Below are 18,408 nucleotides of genomic sequence, written 5' to 3'. Positions count from 1 at the left end.
TAGAAGACTAGTAGCAGTAACAGGTTGCCCCCCCCCCCTATAGGTAGAAGACTAGTAGCAGTAACAGGTTGATCCTCTTCCTCCCCCTATAGGTAGAAGACGAGTAGCAGTAACAGGTTGCCCCCCCCCCCCCCCCCCTATAGGTAGAAGACTAGTAGCAGTAACAGGTTGCCCCCCCCCCCCCCCCCCCCCCCTATAGGTAGAAGACTAGTAGCAGTAACAGGTTGGTCCCCCCCCCCCCCCTATAGGGTAGAAGACTAGTAGCAGTAACAGGTTGGTCCTCTTCCTCCCCCTATAGGTAGAAGACTAGTAGCAGTAACAGGTTGATCCTCTTCCTCCCCCTATAGGTAGAAGACTAGTAGCAGTAACAGGTTGATCCTCTTCCCCCCCTATAGGTAGAAGACTAGTAGCAGTAACAGGTTGATCCTCTTCCCCCCCTATAGGTAGAAGACTAGTAGCAGTAACAGGTTGATCCTCTTCCTCCCCCTATAGGTAGAAGACTAGTAGCAGTAACAGGTTGCCCCCCCCCCCCCCCCCCCCCCCTATAGGTAGAAGACTAGTAGCAGTAACAGGTTGGTCCCCCCCCCCCCCCTATAGGTAGAAGACTAGTAGCAGTAACAGGTTGGTCCCCCCCCCCCCCCTATAGGTAGAAGACTAGTAGCAGTAACAGGTTGGTCCCCCCCCCCCCCCTATAGGTAGAAGACTAGTAGCAGTAACAGGTTGGTCCTCTTCCCCTCCTCCCTCCAGGTGGACACAGTGAAGCGTCTGCTGATAAAGAAGCTTCCTCCAGTGCTGGCCATCCAGCTGAAGAGGTTTGACTACGACTGGGAGAGGGAGTGTGCCATTAAGTTCAACGACTACTTTGAGTTCCCCAGGGAGTTGGATATGGAGCCCTACACTGTAGCCGGGGTGGCCAAGCTGGAGGGGGACGACGTCAACCCAGAGAACCAGGTTAAGGATGGCATGATGTTCACACAGATTATTACATTATTGGGTGTAGAAATATGGAATACATTTTCATGTGTTCATAATGACGTAGTATATTTGATGTAATTCAGATGGGACCACATTTAAACTGTCCCTTTTTAAATTAACCAATTGTGGTTCACTGGAACATCAATTATTGCGATAAAAGCAGATATGGCAATGCACTGAATTATCGCTATATTAAACTTATCATCCGTATGGTGTCCTGCCACCAGGTGATTCAGCAGAACGAGCCCTCTGACCCAGAGCCCCCGGGCAGCTCCAAGTACCGCCTGGTGGGGGTTCTGGTCCACTCAGGCCAGGCCAGTGGCGGACACTACTACTCCTACATCACGCAGAGGAACGTGGGCGGGGCCGACGGCGAGCGGAACCGCTGGTACAAGTTTGACGACGGCGACGTGACCGAGTGCAAGATGGACGACGAGGAGGAGATGAAGAACCAGTGCTTCGGAGGAGAGTACATGGGCGAGGTGTTTGACCACATGATGAAGAGGATGTCCTACCGGCGTCAGAAGCGCTGGTGGAATGCCTACATCCTCTTCTACGAACGCATGGACTCACTGGACAAGGACAGTGAGCTGGTCAAGTACATCCAGGAGCTGACCATCTCGTCCTCGTCCAACAACAAGCCGTCGCACCAGGTCAAGATGCCCAACGTGATCGAGTGCAGCGTGCGCAAGCAGAACGTGCAGTTCATGCACAACCGTATGCAATACAGCCTGGAGTATTTCCAGTTTGTTAAGAAACTTCTGACCTGTAACAGTGTCTATTTAAACCCTCCGCCAGGTACGTGGAACACACACACGCACACACTGGCTTCAATATACCTTCTAGAGCTCTTTTTAAGGCAGGTGCTGTTGATGCTACACTGAGGTTCTATTTGTCTCTTTTGTTCCCTCTTGTTTTGGCCCTTGCTAGTCATGGCTCTACATAGATATTTTTCCACTGTAGAGCCCTTCTATTTGGTACAACCCAAAGATTGCTTTCACAGTGATCTGCTTTTGTCATTTGTGCACTGTGAAAGGCCCAGCCTCACTCCTTAGTATAGCTAACTCTCAGCCCTGTTACAGTAGGCCCAGTAGTACCATAAAAATGCTTTTTATCACTGTAATAACGTTAGAAGACTTTTGCCATATTTTAATAGCTGATATTTTCATTCCTTTCAATATTTAATAAGATAAATATACCCCCTCCCTTTAATCTTACCACTGGTAACATGCATACAGATTCACCACTCCCTTGGAGAGTTGCATAGAGAGGGAGAGTATAGGATGGCAGAGCTGAACATTACATTGGCTGACGGTAAACTGCAGCAATTTCCTCTGACTTCTGAAGTTAATATGAGCCAATGCATTATTAATGCAGCCAGCATGGCAAATTAACTAACTACTGCAGGGTTAGCTATCAGTGTAAAAGCACTTGGTTGGGATGAAATGCTTCAGCTCATCAATTATGTATGGGGTGCTTGTTTCTTTTTGGTGTCTTGTGTGCAAACGGGCAACTCTTATCGTTAATGTCTCCAATTTCAGCCTGTTATTAAGGAGTAAGCAGCAGATGTGGTCATAGGGCTCTATTTAAACAGTGACATTTTAGGATTCTGCTCCAGTGATTGACTCACACATTAACTCTGAAATTGAAATAACTCCTTGTGTGAAGATCAATAATAGGCTAGTCTCTCGTGCTCCAGGTTTCTTCAAAATCCTTCACCATTTGCATCCACAGAGGAAACATTTATTTTCCTACCTTCTTTTTTTATGACCAATGTTTTTATTGAAACGTTCCAGTCGGAAGTCTGACGTTAAGTTGTGACTGAAGTCTGAACCGATGTTTATGTTGTATCAGGACAAGACCATCTACTGCCCGATGCAGAGGAGATGGCTATGATTAGTGTTCAGCTGGCTGCTAGGTTCCTCTTCAGCACTGGTTTCCACACCAAGAAAGTAGTGAGGGGGGCCGCCAGTGACTGGTGAGTTCTGTCGATCTGTCTGACCTTTCAGCCTTGACCTGTGTTCATAGATGGAGTGGAGTGAATCATCTTTCTGTTTTCTTATTCTCTTTGTTTTCCTCCTCTCACAACTGTCTGCATCTATCCCTGTCTCTACAGTCTCACTCTTTCTCTCACTCTCTCTCTCTTTCTCTCCACTCTATCTTGCATCATTCTCTCTCCATCTGAATCTCACACCCCTGTCCTTAACCCACGGTGGATCTCTGTTTCTTTCTCCATCTCCAGGTATGATGCACTGTGCATCCTGCTGAGACACAGTAAGAATGTACGCTACTGGTTTGCACACAACATCCTGTTTGCCTACGCCAACCGCTTCTCCGAGTACCTGCTGGAGTGCCCCAGCGCTGAGGTCCGGGGCGCGTTCGCCAAACTCATCGTCTTCATTGCACACTTCTCCCTTCAAGACGGACCCTGCCCCTCGCCCACAGCATCCCCTGCCGGCGCCACCACCCAATCACAGGTGAATGACTGGTTCTCCTGGGCCTAAAACAGAAACGGCCTATCAGGGAGGTGTTTAGTATGCATTAAACGGGAGAAATGTTTTGAAACCGAGCAGCTACTACCTGGAATTGTCAAAAGACAATCGTCTTATTTTCGGCTTCAGTTTTCAAGTGTTTCCCCCGTTTCATGTATACTGAGAATGACCCATACAAAGCACTTTTACTCTGGTCTTGTGGAGTATGTGTTAAACTTCTCTGTCTGTCTGGGTCAGGCGTGTGATAACCTGCGTCTCAGTGACCACCTGTTGAGGGCTGTGTTGAACCTCCTCAGGAGAGAGGTGTCAGAGCATGGCCGACACCTGCAGCAGTACTTCAACCTCTTCGTCATGTACGCCAATTTGGGTAAGGAGAACATCCTGTCATGCACACCTACTCTGACAACTCCTTGATTAATGGGTAGAGAGTGTATGGCTCACTGGCAATTCCTTCCACTTTAGTGGGCAGCAATGGACAGACACATTTCTCTTCATGCCTCATTTTCTTCCTCTCGCCCTTCCTCCCTCTCTCTCCCGCCCGCCCTCCCTCTCGCTCTCCTGCCCGCCCTCCCTCTCTCTCTCTCCCACCCGCCCTCCCTCTCGCTCTCCTGCCCTCTCTCCTTCCCTTCTCTAGGGCTGGCAGAGAAGACTCAGTTGTTGAAACTGAGTGTCCCAGCTACCTTCATGCTGGTGGCTCTAGACGAGGGACCCGGTCCTCCCATAAAGTACCAGTATGCAGAGCTGGGGAAGCTCTACACCGTGGTCTCCCAGCTGGTGCGCTGCTGTGATGTGGCCGCACGCATGCAGTCATCCATCAATGGTGCGTTCACACAGATGTCAGAGGTGGTGACCTCTGGTTCTCAGGGTCAACGGACAAAGACAAACCAGTATCAGCTGGGTTGTATTCATTGTATGCAATTGAGAAAAGGCCGTGATCTCTTTCTCTCTGTCTCTCTCTCTTCCAGGTAACCCCCCTCTCCCTAACCCGTACGGCGATGCCAACCAGACCACCCCGGTGATGCCTGTGCAGCAGCTGGTGGGAGAGATCCTTTTTGTTAGGACCAGCTACGTGAAGAAGATTATTGAGGACTGCAGCAACTCAGAGGAGACAGTCAAGCTGCTGCGCTTCAGCTGCTGGGAAAACCCCCAGTTCTCCTCTACTGTACTATCAGAGCTGCTCTGGCAGGTAAGGGTTTAAACTGCTGAATCACACAAACACACACACACACACACACTCCATTATTTGCTCACACACACATAATATGCACATACATTTCTACTGACTCTATACACACACAATCGTTATATACACTGTTTACCATGTCCTGATGCCTAGTCACACCTATACATATCTAACTCTATCGATCCAGTATCCCTACACATTGTCAATATGGTACTGGAACTGACTGACCCTGTATCTACACTGAACAAAAATATAAACGCAACATGTGAAGTGTTGGTCCCATGTTTCCTGAGCTGAAATAAAAGATCCCAGAAATGTTCCTTACGTACCAAAAGCTTATTTCTCTCAAATTTTGTGCACATTTGTTTACATCCCTGTTAGTGAGCATTTCTCTTTTGTCAAGATAATCCATCCACCTGACAGGTGTGGCATATCAAGAAGTTGATTTAAACAGCATGATCATGACACAGGTGCACCTTGTGCTGGCGTCAATAAAAGGCCACTTTAAAATGTGCAGTTTTGTCACACAACACAATGCCACAGATGTCTCAAGTTTTGAGTGAGCGTGCAATTGGCATAATGACTGAAGGAATGTCCACCAGAGCTGTTGCCAGAGATTGAATGTTCGTTTCTCTACCATATCACCTCCAATGTCATTTTAGAAAATTTGGCAGTACCTCCAACCGGCCTCACAAACGCAGACCACGTGTAACCACGCCAGCCCAGGACCTTCACATCCGGCTTCTTCACATGCAGGATTGTCTGAGACCAGCCACCTGGACAGCTGATGAAACAGAATCATTTCTGCACAAACTGTCAAACTTCTCAGGGAAGCTCATCTGCGTGCTCGTCGTTCTCACCAGGGTCTTGACCTGACTGCAGTTCAGTGTCGTAACCAACTTCAGTGGGCAAATGCTCCCCTTTGATGGCCACTGGCACACTGGAGAAGTGTGCTCTTCACAGAGGAATCCTGGTTTCAGCTGTACCAGACAGATGGAAGACAGCGTGTATGATGTCATGTGGGCGAGTGGTTTGCTGATGTCAACAATGTGAACAGAGTGCCCATGGTGGAGTTATGGTATGTGCAGGCAAAGCTACAGACAACGAACACAATTGCACTTTATCAATGGCAATTGGAATGCAGAGATACCGTGACAAGATCTTTTTTGGTTGGAACCAAAACTCTCAAATTTGGATTCCAGACTAAAGGACAGAGTTCCACCATCTAATGCCCATTGCTCATGTTTCTTGGCCCAAGCAAGTCTCTTCTTCTTATTGGTGTCCTTTAGTAGTGGTTTCTTTGCAGCAATTTGACAATGAAGGCCTGATTCACGCAGGCTCCTCTGAACAGTTGATGTTGACATGTGTCTGTTACTTGAACTCTGTGAAGCATTTATTTGGGCTGAAATTTGTGAGGCTGGTAACTCTAAGGAACTTGTCCTCTGCAGCAGAGGTAACATTAACTCTAGGTCTTCCTTTCCTGTGGTGGTCCTCATAAGAGCCATTTTATCATAGTGCTAAATGTTCTTTTGCAACTGTACTTGAAGAAATTGATTGACCTTCATGTCTTAAAGTTATGATGGACTGTCGTTTCTCTTTGCTTATTTGAGCTGTTCTTGCCATAATGTGGACTTGGTCTTTTACCAAATAGGGTATATCACCCCTACCTTGTCATTACACAATTGATTGGCTCAAAAACCCTGGAATGAGTAGGTGTGTCCAAATTTTGACTAGTGCTGTGTGTATATATAAACATACCCCCAGTAATTGTCAACATACTCAATTGAGTTGCTATGGCAGGTAATAACTACCGTAGGCCCATATACCCCAGTGGGCAGCCAACACCACTAGAAAACACTACATCTCAGAAGCCCTTGGTCTCGTCCTCTACCTCCCAAGTGGTGTTTTTTCATATTTCTGTGTGTTAGATCTTATTGATAATGTGTGTTTTGTTATCCCCCAGGTGGCGTACTCCTACACCTACGAGCTGAGGCCTTACCTGGACCTGCTGCTGCAGATCCTGCTCATCGAGGACTCCTGGCAGACACACAGGTACGTCACACTCAGGACATTATCACGTCTTTGGTCTGGAAAAGATCACACACTGGATGCAGGGTTTTGTCCCAACCTAGTGCCAACACATCTGATTTTAAACTCATCAGACTTGAAGGAGCTTCTTCAGGTTCTTCAGACACACACTGTAGCCTTCTAGGAATATGGCCAGTTTCACTGGTTGGTGTTTCCTCTGGCTTATTTTCTATTTTGCGAGCCAACATCATCTCTGTTCTATCTGATGTGTAACTGACCTCCCTCTCTCCCTGTGTGTCTGTGTAGGATCCACAACGTGTTGAAGGGTATACCAGACGACAGGGACGGCCTGTTTGACACCATTCAGCGCTCCAAGAACCACTACCAGAAACGGGCCTACCAGTGTATCAAGTGCATGGTGGCCCTGTTCAGCAGCTGCTCTGTGGCCTACCAGATCCTACAGGTACAACAGAGACAACACTATGTACAAGACCACATGTCAAACTCAAGTCCAATCCGGCTCAGACTAAATCTGGCCCGCCGGTGGTTTGAGTATAAAAAAAATGAAATCCCCATTTCAGAATTCTTAATTGCAATGCAAGGGAAAAAGTCATTCATAAGCACTCTTACAAATTGTGTCTATCTCTCTATCTGTAGAGTAACGGGGACCTGAAGCGTAAGTGGACCTGGGCGGTGGAGTGGCTGGGGGATGAGCTGGAGAGGAGACCCTACACAGGAAACCCACAGTACACCTACAACAACTGGTCTCCACCCGTCCAGAGCAACGAGACCTCCAACGGGTACTTCCTGGAGCGCTCGCACTCTGCACGTATGACCCTGGCCAAGGCCTGCGAACTCTGCCCCGAGGAGGTAACACTCGCACCAAATGATGCGCGCACACACACACGACACACGCATACAACCCAAAGGTAATACAATAGTATCTAACATGGATGCATGACTTCAATGGTGGTAGTTGAAGTAGTGAAAGGTCAGTATTGATAGTCTCAGATAATGTCTTTTTGGAGAGATGCACCATTCTGACCTTGGTGGTTTTTGTCTGCAGAGTCAAGGTAATGTGGAAACAAGGAACTTGCCTGTAATACTAAACTCAGCAAAAAAAAAGAAACGCCCTCTCACTGTCAACTGCGTTTATTTTCAGCAAAAAATAAGAATTTGTTCTTAACTGACTTGCCTAGTTAAATAAAATGTTAACTATTGACACTTGTATATGTTTTGCAATGATATCTTTTATGCCATTTCAAACTAGTGTCACTTAACGAAGCCCGGTGAGGCCATGTCTGAAGAAGACGCTGCCATGCGGAAATCGTCCTCGCCACAGCAGCTTTTGCCAGGGGACGGGACAGGACCACAGCAACACACTGTAAGCCCCTGGCACCCTCCTCCACTCTGTCCCCTCTCTAGGTGTTCCATACAGGGCTATGTTAGAGGTGTATGTCCCCTCTCTAGGTGTTCCATACAGGGCTATGTTAGTGGTGTCTGTCCCCTCTCTAGGTGTTCTATACAGGGCTATGTTAGTGGTGTCTGTCCCCTCTCTATGTGTTTCATACAGGGCTATGTTAGAGGTGTATGTCCCCTCTCTAGGTGTTCTATACAGGGCTATGTTAGAGGTGTATGTCCCCTCTCTAGGTGTTCCATACAGGGCTATGTTAGTGGTGTCTGTCCCCTCTCTAGGTGTTTCATACAGGGCTATGTTAGGGGTGTCTGTCCCCTCTCTAGGTGTTCCATACAGGGCTATGTTAGAGGTGTCTGCCCCCTCTCTAGGTGTTCCATACAGGGCTATGTTAGTGGTGTCTGTCCCCTCTCTAGGTGTTCCATACAGGGCTATGTTAGAGGTGTCTGTCCCCTCTCTAGGTGTTCCATACAGGGCTATGTTAGAGGTGTCTGCCCCCTCTCTAGGTGTTCCATACAGGGCTATGTTAGAGGTGTCTGTCCCCTCTCTAGGTGTTCCATACAGGGCTATGTTAGTGGTGTCTGTCCCCTCTCTAGGTGTTCCATACAGGGCTATGTTAGTGGTGTCTGTCCCCTCTAGGTGTTCCATACAGGGCTATGTTAGTGGTGTCTGTCCCCTCTCTAGGTGTTCCATACAGGGCTATGTTAGTGGTGTCTGTCCCCTCTAGGTGTTCCATACAGGGCTATGTTAGTGGTGTCTGTCCCCTCTCTAGGTGTTCCATACAGGGCTATGTTAGAGGTGTCTGTCCCCTCTCTAGGTGTTCCATACAGGGCTATGTTAGTGGTGTCTGTCCCCTCTCTAGGTGTTCCATACAGGGCTATGTTAGTGGTGTCTGTTCACGAGCACAGTGACACAGGGAGAATAGCCTGGGCAGTAGTACCAACACACAGGCTGACAGTCTGGAGCATAGGAGCTGGACAATAACAGATAGCAGTGACAGGATGGTCAAATGTCCGCTCGGCTGTTTGCGTTCTGCTCCCAATAGGGATTTTGTGATGACAGTTGGTGATGGCGCAAATTTTTTACTCGTCATGGTCTTTGGGAATATAGCCCGCTGAAGACTCATCCTATCTCTGTATCCAGTGACTGACAAAGCAGTCAACTCCAGGTTCCTACTTGGCAGCAGATATAGAGCTGAGGGCATTCTAGTATAGACAATTAAAGATCCCTATGATGTTCCATAATATAGAGTCAACCCTACCGAAATCCAACATGTCAATATTAACGTTGAACCATCGCCAAAAATGTACAAAAATCCAACTGAACCGCAAACCACGAGCAAACATTTCCTCTTTCCAGTAGCCGTGTCCCATTGGTTACCTAAAGCAGCACTGACTTCCTGGCTTCCCTTTAGTTCAGTTGGTCCTTAACCTAATCCTGTTTATCCAATCAAAACTGTTTGTTCCACCTCCCCAAAGCAAACTCAAACTATGGTAACAGAACTGATCTAAAACTCTTAGCCATGGCAATAGTGGATGATGAAGTGCTAGCCTAGTGTTTTATGTGTAGTGTACTTATTGGTGTGTTCATGTGATGTTGTTGTGTTGACACTAGGTTGGTACATAGGGGCAACCTGTGGTTTGTGTGTCAGCCATTTTAAATTGCATGTGTTCATAATATATTTCTAGTCAACAGGACTAGGTCACGTCTTGTTATTGATCGTTTCAATCGGAGACATCACCTTGAATAGTTATAATTGTAACTACCCGTAAAACCAATTATTTAACAATATCTGGAGAGAAAGAACAGCTAGATGTCTTAGGACCATTACGTTAATTGACAATAGGCAGCACCTACTTTACCCACAGGTTATTGTAGGTTAACGATAGGCTTGCGTTATCATGAATCTAACACACAAGCTGTCTTGTAGTTGGTCTGGTCACATGTTGTAATGTGTTCTAGATGTTGTCAGTCTCTGTCTTTATGAGCAGACCGACTCATACAGACACACGGCCAGTTGTCCCAGCACAAAGATGCCAGTCTAAAAAGGTAACGCTGGCATAACCGCCATGGAACTATCATGGATTGAACACACAAAGTAGAAATCACTGCAAAACTGCATTTCCATCTAGTATTAGCCCTAGCAAATTAGCCCATATCAACCTTTTAATTATATGGCCCCGTCCCTTAGATGTTACACTATATATACAAAAGTATGTGGACACCCCTTTAAAATGGTGGAATTGGCTATTTCAGCCACACTCGTTGCTGACAGGTGTATAAAATCGAGCAAATGGCCATGCAATCTCTATAGACAATTATTGGCAGAAGAATTGCCTTACTGAAGAGCTCAGTGACCTTCAACAACATAGGATGCCACCTTTCCAACAAGTCAGTTCGTCAAATTTCTGCCCTGCTAGAGCTGCCCATGTTAATTTGTAAAGGCTGTTATTGTGAAGTGGAAACGTCTAGCAGCAACAAAAGCTCAGCCGCGAAATGGTAGGCCACACAAGCTCACTGAACGGGACCGCCGAGTGCTAAAGTGCGTAAAAATCGTCTGTCCTCGGTTGCAACACTCACTACCAAGTTCCAAACTGCTTCTGGAAGCAACGTCAGCACTAGAACTGTTCATCGGGAGCTTCATGAAATGGGTTTCCATGGCCGAGCAGCCGCACACAAGCCTAAGATCCCCATGCGCAATGCCAAGCGTCGGCTGGAGTGGTGTAAAACTCGCCGCCATTGGCTTAAGCGTTGGCTGGAGTAGTGGAAACGCGTTCTCTGGAGTGATGAATCACTTTTTGGTTTTGACGGATGCCAAGCGAACGCTACCTGCCCAAATGGCTGGTGCCAACTAAAGTTGGGTGGAGGAGGAATAATGGTCTGGGGATGTTTTTCATGGTTTGGGATCGGGTCCTTAGTTCCAGTGAAGGGAACTCAACACTACAGCATACAATGACATCCTAGACGATTCTGCGCTTCCAACTTTGTAGCAACAGTTTGGGGAAGGCCTTTTTCTGTTTCAGCATGACAATGCCCCCGTGCACAAAGCCAGGTCCATACAGAATTTGTTTTTCAATGTGGAAGAAATTGACTGGCTTTCACAGAGCCCTAACCTCAACCTCATCGAACACCTTTGGGATGAATTGGAACGCTGACTGCGCCCAACATCAGTGCCCGACCTCACTAATGCTCTTCCCTGAAGAGTGGAGGCTGTTCTAGCAGCAAAGGGGGGACCAACTCCATATTAATGCCCGTGATTTTGGAATGAGACGTTTGACGAGCAGGTGTCCATTGTCCATACTTTTGGTCATGTAGTGTATATGGAAACATGATCTCAGTAGAGCATGTCTTCCACCACGCTGTGGAGAATAATACCCACTCATAATAAAGTTGAATTTATATTTAAACCTCCCTCAGTTGATATTACAACATCCAAGGCCGTCACACTCCTACACAGCGTGTCACTCGCTTCCATCTCATTCAGTTAAAATAGGCTAATGTTCATATTAAGAGACTTTGGTATGCTATTAGGTCAGTAGGTTTGAGTTGGTTATAAATGTTAGGTCGAAAAAAATGCATTGGGAATGAAAATGGTGCTAATCTTGGACTTCATTTCCCAGGAGCCCGATGGCCAGGAAGCCTCTGAAGATCAGGACACCTCCCCTCCAGAGGACACCTCCCTCTACCCACACTCATCTCCTGGGACGACCACACAGTTTCAGCAGGTACATAGACACTATACTGTAGAGGCAGCATTATCCTGTGACTGTTTACTATCCCTGTAAACGGAGGCTTCTAAACGAATGAAGGACCAACATGCTGGTCATGACAGACATTTTGTCAGAAGTTCCATCGCACATCAGTAGTTTCACTAAAAACCTGGTTTTGTTTTCTCATTCCCCCGCAGAACAACCCCCCTCACGGACAGCTATACACAGGCCCCGCGGCCCAGCTCATGAACAACCCCCAGCGCCCTGGCCCTGCCCCTTCTACCCCAGGCCCTGACCCCGGCCCTGGCCCAAGAGCACAAGAAAACTGGGAGAGCACTGAGGAGGTCCCCTCCACCTCCACGGCCCCTACCTCACCTAAGGAATAACACCAGCACTCCCCCCTGCTGTACCTCCAGCCTCCTGCTCTCTTTCCTCTCCCCTCCAGGTGACCAACCAAGCTCGCGATCGGGACTCTCTCTCTCTCTTTGGGGTCTCCAGGGCAGGGCCAGGCTTCACAGCTCCTCTCCAGGCCCCCTCGAGTCTCATGCTACTGTGCTGCCTGCCTGGGGGGGTGCTCTCCCCTGGGTTCTGCATACTGGAGCCTGGGGGCTGTGGACTGCAGAGGGGATAGTGTTGTAATGAACATAGAATATCCAGGCCTGACGATGCTTGTCAACATGACAAAAAGGTGTACATAGTGTGTTTATGTTTTGACTGTTAAATTGAACCCCCCAACAGCGTAACTTTGTCAGATTTGCTGTTGGGAGAGATCTTGCGAGAAACAAAAATGGATGACATAAGAAAAAAATAACAAAAAAATATCATTTTTGTTTCATCACCCTCACCGCTCAGCAGTGATATTTGGTCTGCCATCGGACGGTTACCGGTCATTCACCTTTAGGAGGACACATTATTAGTAAGCTCCTTGGCAACCTCGTGACCCATGCCAAATCAACTGACGAGCTGGGGTGGGTTTTAGTGAGACGTGGAATGGTTGGGTGAACTTTTACGGTGTTTTGGTTGATGTGAAAAAATGGTGACGCAACATTGTTCTGGAACTCGTAGCCTTTTTTTTGTTGGGGTAATTCAAATCCTTTTGGAAGCTCTAGTTAATATGCTGTAACGTTTAGCATGGCTTCTCACCAGAATAGTGTAGCTCAAGGGAAGATATGTGATAACATCTGTCCTTAATCCACAGCTACAGAGGACAATTCCTTTTGGCTTTTTTCCTCTCATCTTCCCCTTGTACATCGAGGGTGGTATTTTGACCCAATGCAAAAAGTGGTTTTTCAATTGCACATTATTATAATCCAACTAAACATTTGCCAGTCCATTTTTGAGAAAGAGAAACACCATGTATGAAACCTGATTTGTCTCTGTCTCTCTTCGACAAACACCTGACCTCTTCCATGGAGCTCACCAGGCTGGTCCACTATGGACCAGCCTGGGAAGGTCACTGATCCTGGGCCGCAGCGGCTGGTTAGTCGTGTTGCAACATGGGCGAAGTAATTCTTTAGGAGTTAAAACTATTTAATTGCTAACATGAATGTGTGTATTTTAGGGATTTGTCTAAAATACCAAATATTCTGCCCACCATAATACTTTGCTCTTATTTTATAGAATTTATTTTGTATTTCACACAAAGAATAGAATTTGATTTATGAACATTTGTCCTTGTCTTATTTTTAAAGGTATTGACTGTACAGAGTTCGGCACCCTGTTTTTTGGCCATGGTGTGATGTTGAATTCTGGAGCTGCAGTCGCAATGTGAACTGAACTTTCACTGAGGTTTTTTTGTGCACAGAAATATAAAAGCATTGTGCCCTAAGCAAATAAACATGGAATATTGTATTCATGTAACCGACTTTGTAAAAATGTCTAAGTACATTTACTTTTTGGATTATCTCATGTAGGCTACTGCTTGCAATAGACTTGGTCTGTAAATGTGCCCATACTTGTGGATAGCTCTAAGTCAAATGATCATCCTGATTCCATGCTTTGCAGTAGGTCACTAGTATGGGAATCACAGAACTGAAATATATTCTGGCCATACAATACTGAATAACCATGTATTTATTTAACCTTTAACTAGGCACATCAGTATTTGTAAATGAGTCAGGAACCAGCCAAAGTGTTCAGGTGATGAAGCCCCATTTAGATTGCATATTTCAGTGTTGCACCACAATGTCAAGTGTTTGATTAGTCTGCTCCAACCCAATTTCACCAGTTAGCGAGTCGTCTAGGTTCCAACTCCACTGGACCACTAACCTAACAAATGGAGTCAACACAGGTTAGCTTCCTTGGAACATATTTTATTATCAAGACAGCTAGTTCTCCTTCTCCGAGACGGTCTTTGTTCCACGCAGTCTGCCTGTACGACGGGCAGCAATGAGACCGACCTTGCGACCAGCAGGTGCGTCCCTCCTGATAGTTGAGGGTTTTCCAATATGCTGGTGGTTACCACCACCGAAGGGATGCTCAACAGGCTAGAGGGGGGAAAAGGGGAAAAAAGTCAGCCAAGCTGTTCTAAGAATTAATTCTATGCCCCAACATGAAAAATGTAACCAACAGCATTTATAGTAGTTGGGACTTAGCCATGGTAAATCACAAGCCTCAGCTTTTTACCAAACCAGGTGTGGCAATTGCCGCTTTAAGTTAACGTCTGTGCATTAGGTTTGCTTATTTAGTATCTAGCTATGTGGTGAGAATCCCCTCCTGGATCAAGAGCATGGCTGTTTGTTTTGTACATGCAGTTAAACTGTAGCATTTGGATGTCTGTCCTGCAAATAGTTTGTCACGACTATAAAATGTTGGCAATCCGCTCCTTAGCATTGGATTTTACATGTACTTGTTAGCATTGCTAACCTTCAGATTACAGAGGCGGTGTTCAGTGCCGCTATTACCAAATATCGGTTTGACAACCTGGATACCGCCCAAGCCCAGTAGGGCCATCTACAAACCTGAGGTACATCAGGTGCAGAGAAAGACACCATCTCTGGAAAACAACTGCTTGAAGTAGAACTTCCAAATCTAACCTTAAAGTTTTACATGAACCTACCCAAAATAAACTAATATGCAGAAGAGATGTCCACTTACGTTCATGGCCACACCACGGACACGTGGCCATGAGTTCCTCTTGGCCTTGTACTTGTGGTACGCACGACCGGCCTTCAGGATGGGTTTGTCAATACGTCCACCTCCAGCAACCACACCTGTTGACGAGAGAACCATTACTCCGGTGGACAGTAGCACAGGATTACCTAACCAGCCAATATGTTCTGAAAGCAACCATGTCACATGGTAGGACCCATATTCTGAATGGCAGTAAACGCTTTTTAGTTTCTGTTCTCTGGCAAAACTGTCCAAATACATGTGCACAGCGCAGCAGATTCCCTCTAATCAAGACAAGGGGGTTAATTTTACAAACATTTGGACCCTTATGAGAAAGTGGCAGTGTCCCAATATCTGTACTTGCATTTCTAAAAAGGCATTTTGAGTAGCGAAAACAGTTTACATTATGAAAATTAAGTATGCTTTAAATGCCAGGATGTCCTACTCATTCCAGCTTTTCTTCTAGTAGAATTCACTGACGCATAGAATCATCTTCTGAGACCGACACGTTTGACAACAGCTGACAGGACTTGATAACGAAATTAAGTAGAATGAGCCTAGTATGCTGAGATGCATCCACCTCACCATTAATTAGGAAAAACTCAGACCTTCAGCTAACCAACATATACACAAAGCAAAACATCTCATGTTCTTACCAACAACGGCTCTGTTTGCGGAGGCGATGACCTTCTTGGAGCCAGAGGGCAGCTTGACCCTGGACTTCTTGGTCTCTGGGTTGTGGGAGATGACCGTGGCGTAGTTTCCAGACGCCCTGGCCAGCTTGCCCCTGTCACCAGGCTTCTCCTCCAGACAGCAGATGATGGTTCCCTCAGGCATGGTGCCCACGGGCAAGACATTACCAATGTTCAGCTGAGCTGAGAGATAATTGTTATTAATCCTTGAGTGTAAGCTAGCATATGGAATTGTTTTCAGATATTCATACAAACATTTAGCAATTCAATTTTAGGACAAAAGTTGTTTTTTTAACAAATGATTTGTTTAAACATTCAATTTGTCCTTACTGCAATTAACCTATAGAAGCACATTGAATTAATAGATCCATACATTGAAGGGAACATTTTTTTCAAAAGAATTTGTTTTATCTTTCCTTTAGAGATAAGATAAGGAAATTATTTTAGGCACTAAACTACTTTTCTAAACTGGTACCAGGCTACATTCAGACATGATGTGACAGTCCTAGAGCATAACAACATATATTTGTGAGATTAACTTTAGAGGGGTCACAATGTGTAGCCTAAACCATTTGTACGCTACAGACAATAGTTGGCAAATCGGTAGTACCGACTTCAGACAGGTCCCGTGACGCTTGTGGGAGTCGTAGAGGCCAAACCGTTAAGACGCTACAGATGTTTTCAAGATCTCATGGTCTGACAAACACTGCTGTAGCACTGCCATCTTCCACTGCAGATGCCGCATGCAGTTGATTGAGATGCAGCCCATCCAAAAAAAGATGGATTTTGATCAGATTTTTTATAATGCCAATTAGATTTCTGCGGGGGCTAGGACGTTGACATTAGGGGGTTAAGGTGTCCAAGGGCAGGACATTACTTATGTTCAGCTGACCAGGGTATTGTTATTAAGGTATTATAGATAGTTCAAAACATATCCTAGATGAGGCGTCAACTGCTGTGTTTGACACACACTAAGCATACTACAGGTAATCAACCCCATGTCCAGTTCCATTCCTCACCTTTCTTGCCACAGTAGATGAACTGTCCGGTGTGGATGCCCTCTGCAGCAATAAACAGCTCCGTCCTCTTCTTGAATCGGTAGGGGTCACGGAAAGCTACCTTGGCCAGGGGAGCACCACGGCCTGGGTCGTGGATGATATCCTGAGGGAGACAACGGTCAAGTCAGGTTCAAAGCAGATAGTTTTAAACAAAACTTCTTAAAACAATGCATGGCAAACTCAACTTGGGACGTTGTAGAAAACTATATTTCAGCAACATGAAAATTGTATATTTTCAGAGCATTACCTTCACAATTCCCTTGATGTAACCATGACGTTCAGCAAAGTCAATGTGTCTGAGTTTAGCGGCACCTTTTCTGTGCTTCACGTGGGCTTTGAACACAGAGCCAGCACCTTTCCTCTGTCCCCTGATAACACGGCCCATTGTGACTGGAAACAAAATGAGAATTCAGTTACAGCCAGGATCAAAGTATACCTAGTTCAACAGACACTTGACAACATTACATCAACTCTTAGTCACATGCACCAAATACAACAGGTGTAGACCTTTGTGAAACGCTTACTTACAAGCCCCTAACCAACAATGCAGTTTAAAAAAATACAAATAATTAATAAAATATCAAAGTAATTTAAGAACAGTAGTAAATTAACAATAGCGAGACCATATACTGGGGGTACCGGTATAGTCGATGTGCGGGGGCCGGTTAGTTGAGGTAATATGTACATGGAGTTAGTGACTATGCATAGATAATAACAGTATCAGCGATGTAAAAGGTGGAGGGCTACGTTCATGAATGCATGTGTAACGTTGAGTACACACAATTTCGCTACATATACCTGCCATTGGCAGCTAACGTTTAGTTATTAGCTAGCTGCCTAACCAACCATGATATCAAGTAAGAATCCTTCTCTGCAAGAAGGGGGAATTGTTAACTTATAAATGACTGTTAATGGACAATACTTGCATGTGGTTGTAAAGTTGTCAGTCAACTAACGTTAGCTAGCCTAGCTAACGTTACCCCTTAATGTTCAGTGTCGACTCACTACACAACTAGAAACTAACCATGAAAATAAATACTGGGTAAAAAATACAAAAATATATACAGCAATGGCTGTAGATGGCTCTACGCTCGTGGATAATAAATACGGAACGTTTGAACAAATAACAGAACCAGAAAACCAGGCAACCGGTAGCGAGTGATTACTGCTTCATCAAGAGGAAGGAGCCCATGTCACTGCGCACCCATATACACACCACAATCATCTTAAGATGTAAAACGCATTAAAAATCTAATTTTGTCGCTTCAATGATACAACGACTATAGTTAACAGTGTCTATTATACGTTTTCAAAGGTTTTTTTCGAGTGGATGATAGTATATTATACAAGATTTAACTCGGATTCAGTGAAGAGAATAAAATCAACATTCTCCTACCTAAACTCCGATGACGGAAAGAGGAAGTGTAAGGTTGAGCTAGACGATTTCTTCCGGTGAGATAGACCATGGGTCTGATGGGAACTGTAGGCACGTGATTTTTTTCTGCTGTAAATCTGATTGTTCAGCAGATGACAGCAAATCGTTAGCAGACATCTATTTGTGTTTTATAAAGCTTCCCTACACACACTGCCTTGTACAACTAACCCTGTGAGGAGACAAAATTCAGTCCCTTTCAAAATCCTATTTTCCCTATGACCCTAACTTTAACCCCAAAACCCCTCCACACACACAGTGGTCACACAGAGCAGGGTGCATCCAGGGATGTCAAGTTCAGGGATGTCTCACT

At 45.6% G+C, this 18,408-nt stretch overlaps 2 protein-coding genes across 6 annotated transcripts in view; one reads left to right on the top strand and one right to left on the bottom strand.

Moving 5' to 3' along the window:
• LOC129820877 (probable ubiquitin carboxyl-terminal hydrolase FAF-X) overlaps positions 1-13,662 on the top strand; it is a 77,184-nt gene extending 63,522 nt beyond the window's left edge. For all 5 annotated transcript variants that reach the window (XM_055877947.1, XM_055877945.1, XM_055877949.1 and 2 more), the window contains 13 exons: positions 748-951; positions 1,203-1,773; positions 2,830-2,953; positions 3,218-3,452; positions 3,705-3,834; positions 4,102-4,287; positions 4,433-4,653; positions 6,614-6,702; positions 6,985-7,141; positions 7,336-7,548; positions 7,949-8,062; positions 11,713-11,817; positions 12,000-13,662. In XM_055877947.1, the coding sequence (XP_055733922.1) occupies positions 748-951; positions 1,203-1,773; positions 2,830-2,953; positions 3,218-3,452; positions 3,705-3,834; positions 4,102-4,287; positions 4,433-4,653; positions 6,614-6,702; positions 6,985-7,141; positions 7,336-7,548; positions 7,949-8,062; positions 11,713-11,817; positions 12,000-12,188 (2,538 nt within the window). In that variant the 3' untranslated portion in view covers positions 12,189-13,662. The remainder of the gene's footprint in view (positions 1-747; positions 952-1,202; positions 1,774-2,829; positions 2,954-3,217; positions 3,453-3,704; positions 3,835-4,101; positions 4,288-4,432; positions 4,654-6,613; positions 6,703-6,984; positions 7,142-7,335; positions 7,549-7,948; positions 8,063-11,712; positions 11,818-11,999) is intronic.
• A 436-nt stretch (positions 13,663-14,098) lies between these two features.
• On the bottom strand, positions 14,099-18,119 carry LOC129820882 (60S ribosomal protein L8). The gene is made up of 6 exons (XM_055877956.1): positions 18,060-18,119; positions 16,911-17,053; positions 16,625-16,766; positions 15,570-15,788; positions 14,899-15,014; positions 14,099-14,288 (listed from the first exon to the last, which is right to left on the bottom strand). Exons 2-6 carry the CDS (start codon positions 17,046-17,048, stop codon positions 14,130-14,132), a joined length of 774 nt encoding a protein of 257 aa, XP_055733931.1. The 5' UTR covers positions 17,049-17,053; positions 18,060-18,119; the 3' UTR covers positions 14,099-14,129.
• Positions 18,120-18,408: the final 289 nt, after the last annotated feature.

Source organism: Salvelinus fontinalis, chromosome 23 (genome assembly GCF_029448725.1).
Source record: "Salvelinus fontinalis isolate EN_2023a chromosome 23, ASM2944872v1, whole genome shotgun sequence".
NCBI lineage: Eukaryota > Metazoa > Chordata > Actinopteri > Salmoniformes > Salmonidae > Salvelinus > Salvelinus fontinalis.
The sequence above is the reverse complement of the archived record's forward strand: the minus strand, read 5'-3'. Positions and strand labels throughout refer to the sequence as shown.

Coding starts and splice junctions, on each gene's coding strand:
- LOC129820882 (XM_055877956.1), bottom strand. CDS start 17,048: ATGGGCCGTGTTATCAGGGGACAGAGGAAAGGTGCTGGCTCTGTGTTC. Junction 15,789..16,624: donor CATCTACTGTGGCAAGAAAG/GTGAGGAATGGA, acceptor ATTATCTCTCAG/CTCAGCTGAACATTGGTAAT. Junction 15,015..15,569: donor CGCAAACAGAGCCGTTGTTG/GTAAGAACATGA, acceptor TCTCGTCAACAG/GTGTGGTTGCTGGAGGTGGA.